General features: G+C 42.7%; 2 protein-coding genes across 2 annotated transcripts in view; both read left to right on the top strand.

The window, feature by feature from the left end:
- The window catches only part of hoxb3a (homeobox B3a), a 79532-nt gene that overhangs the window by 4786 nt on the left and 65691 nt on the right, over positions 1-9055 (top strand). The gene's annotated exons all lie outside the window — the stretch shown is intronic.
- Positions 4151-7643, top strand: LOC148885959 (homeobox protein Hox-B6a-like). The gene is made up of 2 exons (XM_089019370.1): positions 4151-5372; positions 6524-7643. Exons 1-2 carry the CDS (start codon positions 4841-4843, stop codon positions 6793-6795), a joined length of 804 nt encoding a protein of 267 aa, XP_088875496.1. The 5' UTR covers positions 4151-4840; the 3' UTR covers positions 6796-7643.

Genomic DNA, 9055 nt, shown 5'->3' with positions numbered 1-9055 from the left:
AGCCAGCCCCGCCGGTGGATTTGCTTTGTAATTAGATTACAAGTAGGCAATATATCACACTTCGCCTTTCGCGGTTTTCGTCTTGATGCTTAAATTGAGACTGTGAATCTAATAGAACCATTTCTAAACCTATTAACACCCAAATCGTTCAAAAAACACGCTAACCTAAGAGCACAAACACTTCTTTATAGTGATTTTGGAATTTTATAAGTCTCCTTCGTGCTTCCCCTTCTCCTCTTTCTTGACTTCCGCGTTTCCTCGGGCTCGTCAAATTCACACACCTCTCGTTTTCCTGCTCCCTACGTTGTACTCCTCACCGACATCTTATACCTGCATGCGCCTTATTTATAGCGCTCTGCAAAGTGAAGTAATTATCCCAAACTCTTTTTTTCCTGTGACAGTATGAAATTGGCAGAATAGTGTAAATAATTGCCTTCATGTGAATGGTTTTGCAAGGATCGTTTAGAAATCCAGAGCGAAGCATTGATTTGGGTTTACGGTTCTTATGGAACGAAAGTCGGTGATTGTGCTCAAGGGCGCTCACATTCACACATTTACAAACACATTACAAAACAGTTGTTTGTGTTTTCAGTTTGTCCCAAAAAATCTTGTTTGTCTAAAGATATTTGGAACAATAGCTTTTTAAAAAGTGTTGAATCCATCAGACTAAAAACATGTAAACCCATGAAGGCTGCATGCCGTGATGGTCAAATATGAATATGTTGAAAGGTTAAAAAATATATATAATAGTGATGCTAATATAACTATTCATAATAATAATTCTGCTAGTGTTCTTTTTTTTTCTCGCAATAACCTCAGTGTGACTGGTTGACCAATTTCAAGACGCAAAACGGGGCAGATTAGCTCCAAGAACAATCATATAAAGTCTCTCCATTTACACGCGTCAGTTCCTTGTCGTCGTTATAAGAGAAAGAGTAAAAATAGCCCGCAGCCACCTTTGTGGTGCCTTGAATTTCCTTTTAATCGTTAACGTGCCCCGGGGTTGGTTTGACGAGCTGACGCAACCACAAGCTCACGACGGCGTGAAGGGCGAGCTTTCGCTCCGTAGAAACGACGCGTAAATTACAGCACCAAAATTCAAGTCGGTCGGTTTGTTATTAAGTGCATTCATAACTTTGCTGCTGCGAAATGTAAATTTCTCCACTGCGAGAGTGATAAAGGTCAATCCAATCCAATTTTGCTGCGGCTTCGGTCAAGAAAAACACGCGCAAAGGCACACAGAGGACACCCAGGACCGTTTGGCTATGTTGGTAAAAAGAAATAAGTCACAAAAACATACTGATCAAATACATTTAGTAAACGAGACGTATTCGTCCATTTTAGCTTCATTAAAATGTTCTAAAGAGATGGCTTCCGAATGCAAATAGGGAAAAGCGAGGTTCTAATTGACTGTGTTGGATCGGTTTTCTTCGTCGGTTGTTTGGTCGCATTTAAACGCACATGCAAATCCGTTTTTCGCTTGCAAAAAATAATCTCTAATGAATGCAATTTACGAGTAAACTAAATCATTTGACAATAATTATGCATAAATAGTCCGTCGAAAAGCCGGTGCACCGAAAAGAGACGCAATGTGTGTGTGTGTGTGTGTGTGTGTGTGTGTGTGTGTGTGTGTGTGTGTGTGTGTGTGTGTGTGTGTGTGTGCGCGCGCTGCCATTTTTATTGCTTTATGACTGTTATTGACTCCTTGTAAAATCCAAGGAATGGGGGACAAGTTATAAAAACAGGCCTGTAGCAAACACCAGATGAACAAATGTGCTGTGCAGCACAAAGGACAGAACACACACACATACACACACGCGCACGCACACACACAAACACACACAAACACACACACAAACACACACACAAACGCACGCACGTATACAGGGACGTGGTGAAAAGAGCAATAAAGCCATAAAGAGGCCTCAAAAGTTTGGCTCCATTGGAATTTAGTTGCCATGAAAATTCTTTTAGTTTGTGTTCGGATTCTTTTAAGTTTCTCTCAGTCGGTGTTCCACGCATCTGTTTCCAAAGAGCATCCTGCCAAAATGCAATGAGGCTATACATGTGTTACAGGAAAGGGCTCATGTTTGTTTGTGGTACTTGTACTTTTTTTGCCGGGACGAGTGGGCGGAGTGGTTGTTTATAATGGTTAAAATTCCAAAATATTTTTTTCAGATCGTCTTATTAATTTTAGAAACAAGAACAGTCTTGTCAAGAATGAAGTTTGACAACTGAAGAGTCACGAATACAAACTATATAAAGGAATCAGGAACCCCGTCTATCCAATGTAAACCTTTCATGCAAATGTAAACCTTTCATGCAACCTGATAACATGGTTAACTCAACTTTAACTGTAAAAATCACAGTCACTGAAAAGGTTCAACATTTAGATCTGATTCATTTTTTTATTATTTTGCTTTTTAAAGACGTGTATTTATTTTTCTTTAGCAAAGGGCAGGCACGAGTAGGCCATATGGTGACCATAGCCCTTTTCCAAGCAGGGATATCACAAAATATTTACCGGTACATTAAATTAAAGTTATTCCAATGACGTCAATGACTGACATTTTGCCAATTGCATTTGTCTATTCAAAACGGTTGGATTAAGATAATTATTTCCGAAAAAGTATATATGCAAATGAACAACGTTCGCTCTATAATGTCCAATTCAAAAATATTATCCTTAAAACCAAATGCTGTGGGGAAAAAAACAGCAGGGGAATTCCGTTTGACAAAATATCTGATCACATTTGGTTATTTGAAAAAGGCTCCCAATGCAGACGCGCCTGCTGATGTTTATCAGCGACATGCATGCCCACGCATGCTGCTGCATTGGGACGTTTCCGTTATGTCCACGCTGCATCGTCAAAGCCAAAAACAACTTCATGGCTGCACAGTATTGTGAGCAAAAGTAGTATTACGGTGGCGCGTTCTGATCGTGCGCTGCCCCCCCCCCCCTCCTCCTTTGCAGAGTTGGGAGTCATTAATGATTAAACCGCAGTCAGCTCCAACACAATACTGCGGCTTCCCGTTCTCACAAAGCACAGAGGAAACGGAGCGTCCTGCCATTGCAGGGAGATGCAAGAGAGGGAACGACCGCAAAAGGGTGTGTGCGGTGGGTAGGGGGCTAAAGAAAGTTCCAGTATCTTTCTATACGTGTGATTTTGCGCGTCTTCCATTTTTAAACTTATTATCTGACCATGTTACTTCGCAGAGCCGCGAGAAGGGCGAGAAGGCATGAAGCATACGCAGGAATGGCGGGGGTGGGACGCAGTGAACTAAAAGTAAAAATAGAGTCTTTGTCTCTATTTGTCAGCCATACTGTCTGCAGTATGCCCATTTAGACAAATCGGGGGCTGTAAGGGAACAAAGAGAAGGAGACACACTGAAACTGTAGCCCGTTTCTTTCAGAATATGCACTGCGCATTTATTTTGCAAACCGACGACGAAATGCAGACTGACTCGTCTGACTTTCTTGTACGGGAACAACGAAAGCATGATATAAAGAAACCCTCAATGGATGTGTTGTAATCCTCGTGAAGACTGCGTATTTATTTCAGGCCAAAAATAGACTGGATGCTCACAAGGAGGATCAGGACTGTTACTTTTATTCTCGTCTGTGGTCTTCTTTGCATTCCGTCAGTGTCACAAATCGACACAATAATTCACAGGCGGCATAAATCAAATCGGACATGCTTCTTCAGCAACACTCTTGTGATATGTTTCGCACGAGAGCCACACGCAGCAACGTTTCTCCTCGTGGCAGTAAAACACGAGAAGCACCTCACACGATTCATTGAGTTCCGTTAATTCCTCGTTCACTTACAATGCAAAGTCTAAGGCGCCCGTATACATTTGCATATGCGTGCATACCGCAAAACCTATCGCAGATTAAGTCCGGTAATGCAGCATTAGAATTTTGTATACCATCACCGGCACGGGTCACGCGCGAGCGGCGGTGTGAAATATTTTCGCTGAAATCATTTTAATGTGCTATGTATTATTTGAAAAGCGCAAGGAATATGTTTTATGACTGCCATTTAGTACCGCCCCCCCCCCGCAACACACACACATACCCCTGGAGGCTTCAGTTCGCTTTCGCTCCACATAAGTGCGTTTGTTAAGGGGCCCAACAGACGGGTGTTACAGGGAGAAAGAGAATCAATTTAACGCGCCAAAGACTCCGAGGCTGATTGCGCAATGTCACCGGGAACCAGATGACGACTGTAAAAGTAGATTGGAAGCGAATTAGCAAGAGAGGAAGGGAGATTGGAAAGTGGAAATGGGAAAAGGGGCCACGCACGCGCCAACACACACACACACGCGCGCGCGCGCACACGTCGTCCTTTCTGGTCACGGCCACGCAGGCGTACAACCTTCCCATTGGTCAGGGTGTGGTCAGCTGGTGCCTGCTCGCCTCCACCTCTCATATAACCCTCCTCTTGATAAGCACACGCACGCACGAGAACGCGCGCGCGCTCCCGCGCCGCGGCCCCCCTCGCCTTCTCTCCTATTGCGCGTTCTCCGCACCACCCAGACTCCCCCTGTCCCCTCTAACCCTCATCAAGCTCACCCCTCCTCCCAATCCGCGATAAACTAAGTGATAGCAGCAGCCCGTCGAAGTGTCGGCTATAAAACACAACAAATCATAAAGTGCAGGCTGGGGAAGCGGATGAAGGAGGACTGGAGGGAGAAGCGTTAGCTGCTAGCCGATAGCCCCGTTTCTACTCCTCCTTCTTTTCATACCGCGTGCGCGTTGTTATTGTTTGGCGCCCTCGCCGTCCTGCCCTCTGCTCGTCGCCTCCGTTCTTGGCCACTTTCCTTGCCGACTGTCCTCATGAGTTCCTATTTTGTCAACTCTTCTTTCCCCGTTGCGTTATCGGGAACGGGTGGAGGCGGGCAGACGGCCGAGTCGCTCTTAGGTCAAATCCCTCTCTATTCCTCCGGATACGCCACTGAGCGCCCGCTCAGACATTACCCGGGAGTTGCGGCCGTCACGGCGTTCAACGCCAGCGGAGGTGGCGCGCAGGACAAGCCCTACCCGCCTTCTACTTATTACCAACAGGCGGCCAACGGAGGGTACGGGGGGCATCGGACGGCCGCGGGGGTGGGCGTCGGGGCCTCGACCGGCTCTACCGCGCGCGAGTACGCCGCGGCCGCGGCGGCGGCCGCCGCCAGCTTCTACCGGGACAAGGACTTCGCTTGTAGCCTCGACGAGCATCCCATCGCGTTGAGCCACGACGTCATGCACCGCAAGACGGACTGCGCGACTTTGAGTGGCAAGGGGGTCTTCGGAGATACCTTGAATGACAAGCAAACGGGCTCAGCCCACATTTATCCGTGGATGCAGCGAATGAACGCCTGCAACGGTGAGTGTCCCTTTCTTACTCCGACGCATCTTCCTTGCATAGTTTATGATCTAACGTCATAAAACTGACGTTTGTTTCCTCTTTGAGTTTCTCCCTTTCCTCTTCCTCCTCCTCCTCTTCCTTCTCCCCCCTCCTCCTACTCCTCCTGCTCTCCCATGACTTGTTTTACGATCACCGTTTGTTGCCCCGTCAGTCACTGCTCGATATTTTACTGTCCGTCGTAAAACGGGTATGTTTGGGTTGGAACTATTCGTGCCGGTCGAAGCTGCTACCGTGCAGACGACAAGAAAGAAGGCAGATGATGAAAAACGGCACGTCTCGCCAATAGATATTCCTCCTTTGTGTTTCCTTTGAGACATAATCATAATAATAATAATAATAATAATAATAATAATAATAATATAATAATAATAATAAGAAGAAGAAGAAGAAGAAGAAGAAGAAGAAGAAGAAGAAGAAGAAGAAGAAGAAGAAGAAGAAGAAGAAGAAGAAGAAGAAGAAGAAGAAGAAGAAGAAGAAGAAGAACTTCAGAAAAATGCTGAAAATCTGCTGCACCTGCGTAGAAATCATACTTGAGTACACACATACTTGAATCTGTACAAAAGGAGTGTAACTGAAGTAATGTAAAAGTGACATATATAATGTAGTCTTTTCACGTTATAAGTGGACAGGTTCCAGGGGATGCTGCAAAGCTTACGATGTGATCGTATTCTATATCGTGACTCTCAGAAAAATCTACACAGAAACCATAAAAGTCAACGTGTTGACAAACAGGGCAAATTTGGCGATTCTGCAAGAACACACACTTTAAAGTGTTTTTTTGTTTAACCGTTTCAGGATCAATAACTCAAATCTTATTCGCGTGTGAAATAAAAGTGCTAAACTCATATCAATATCGTGGAAATGTGATTGTTCGTTTAGCTTCCCCTTTTTGTATAAATACGAATGATGCCAAGGGTTATTTTGTCCATAATTTCAGCTCGTATTTGAGTATAATTGATCATAAATGTCACGTTTTTTCTGATTAAATATATTTGACATTCAACATGTTAATTTCCCAGCCCTATAACTCGTCATATGTTTTTTTTTTTAATCAGAGTCAATCTCGTCACCCTACTAACCCCCTTTTTCCAACACTCCTTCTCTCTCAGGGGCGTTTGGCAGTCCTGGCAGGCGTGGGAGACAGACGTACACCCGCTACCAGACACTCGAACTGGAAAAGGAGTTCCACTTCAACCGATATCTCACGCGCAGGCGGCGAATCGAAATCGCGCACGCGCTTTGCCTAACGGAGCGCCAAATTAAAATCTGGTTCCAGAACCGGAGGATGAAGTGGAAGAAGGAGAATAAACTGATCAACTCTTCATCTTCCTCGTCATCCACAGTGAGCGGAGGTGACGAAGAGGACAAACGGACGGAGTAATACAATGAAAGAACGAAGTAGACAGTCATAAACGCGGGGAAAAGAAAATAGATTCTCATTAATCGATTCTCATCGTCTTTCATTCCTTCCAACGCCATCAGTTTGAATTTAAAACTCTGGTAAAGTAAACCTGCGATTCATCGCACTGTATTGTTTTACACCAGAAGAAACAAAGAGGACACCTCGTTTGTATCTGTGAGGTCTAAAAGGAAAATAAGAGGGACGGGATGGCTGAGATGGTCGCACTGTGAATCCCGATGGGCGAAATTGTTCATTTTGATTTGAGCGCTTAATGGTTTGAAACCAATTAATATATAAGTAAGCAGTTTGGGCGATGATGTGATGTTTAACAACACATTTCACGTTACATTCCCAATAGTGATGAGTTATCCCTTTTCCCCATGCTAGGCACTTGAATGTAAATCATTGAAATCTATTGAGCTTTTTGGTCCAATTTAAAATAACGCCTGTTAAATTTTGAGTGGGAGACGAGACAACAAATGTAAAACTGCGTGTTTGTTTAGCAAACCTTTAATATCTACTGGAGGTTATAAAACAAGCAGAGTCAAATCCCAGAATAAAATGAGCATTTACACAGTTTGGGAACAAAAGGATTAAGGTAACACTTGACCGTTTTTACTTTCTCAATAGGCACTGATGAGGAGAAGGGGGGGGGGCGATAACATTGCTGGCATTACTTAAACTACCTAAAATATTCAGGAAAGTGTACATTTCGAAGTTGTATATTTTATGGGGTGGGATTTTTGCATTGTTTTATTGTTATTATGTCCGTGTTTGTCAAGTACTTAATACTACCTATATGTCCAATAAACTGTAAAATAATTTAATTTAAGCGTGCAGATTTTTTGTTAAGCATATATATATATATATATATATATATATATATATATATATATATATATATATATATATATATATATATATATATATATATATGACACCAGGCACAATGTTGCTGGTGGTCCGAGCTAATTGATGGTGGGGCGAAAGTTGACCTGGCCTCGAGCCGTGCAGCCAGACACGTCTGCCATAAAAACACACTTCACCCAGACAAAGTGGACAATGTCCTCCTGACCCTTTGAACCATAGTTGTCCCCTGCATGACCGGCGTATGTGCCATCCGGAAGGAGAGGAGGGTTTCAGTTGAATTCGAAGAGGGATTCAACTCAAAATTAAAAAAAATATATATATATATATATATATATATATATATGTGTGTGTGTGTGTGTGTGTGTGTGTGTGTGTGTGTGCATCTTACTTCACAGTCTCTACAGTCGAGTGCCTGTAGCTCATAAACTCATAAACAGTTTTGCCACGAGAAAGAAACGCCTGACACGTGATTCAAAACAATTTCATATTCGTGTGAAATAAATCATTTGGTATTTTCTTGCAAAGAATCGACTTGTGTTGTATTGATGGATTTCCTGAGAAGTACATTTCTGGAATGATTTGGTCGTTTATCTGATTACATTGTAACCAGAAGTGTTTCTTCACTTAATTATAAAAAAAATATTAAAAATTAAAAACATTTTCATCAAGATAATATTACCCTACATATTAAGATGATAGGATTCTGATCAAATGTTCAGCGCTCACAATAATAAAATCGTAGCTGCAATATATTTAAATGACTAATTTTATTTATATAATATGTATTTTAGTTTTGATGTTTTGCCTCGTCCCAGCTGTTCAAACGTTTAAAAAATGTGAATGTTCTAGCTCAGTGGTATATTCGAATTTCACACCAGTTCGGCCTTTTTAACATTTGCCACTTCATGCCTTTGAAAACTTTGAAACATATTTCATTGGCGGTATGTGGTTTTTCCTTCTCAATTTTTTTTCTAACCATCATATTTTGTGTCGAGATCAAACGTTGTGGAAATCATCACACGCCATGACCTTTGAAAACGCGTATACATGAAGAGCAGAATGAATATCGCATATACAACACCGGAGACTTGACGTCTCTGTGATTGAATTTCACCATACCTTGCAAATGAATTACTGATAAATCACCACATTCTCATCCAATGCGGTGTCCCAGATCGAGTTCAACACTTTTCTCTCTCTTGCAGATGTGGGGAGGCAGCAAGCCAAAAGACAGACGCATTATTTTTATTTGACTAAAACGAGTCTCCATGATGCAGTCCCAATTATTTGACATACTCTCTCGGAGTCAAACAAAGACAGCACACTGTGTCATCCACGACCACATTCAGGATTCATTAAGTGACGTTTT

The sequence above is a fragment of the Hippocampus bargibanti genome, linkage group LG17, assembly GCF_051943395.1.
Source record: "Hippocampus bargibanti isolate YZ-2025 linkage group LG17, ASM5194339v1, whole genome shotgun sequence".
In the NCBI taxonomy this organism is placed as follows: domain Eukaryota; kingdom Metazoa; phylum Chordata; class Actinopteri; order Syngnathiformes; family Syngnathidae; genus Hippocampus; species Hippocampus bargibanti.
This window is presented reverse-complemented; position numbering and strand designations above follow the sequence as displayed.

What these genes read in the sequence shown, in the direction of transcription:
- LOC148885959 (XM_089019370.1), top strand. Translation starts at nt 4,841, where the DNA reads ATGAGTTCCTATTTTGTCAACTCTTCTTTCCCCGTTGCGTTATCGGGA. An exon ending in GCGAATGAACGCCTGCAACG is followed by an intron (nt 5,373 to 6,523) that starts GTGAGTGTCCCT and finishes CTTCTCTCTCAG; the next exon opens with GGGCGTTTGGCAGTCCTGGC.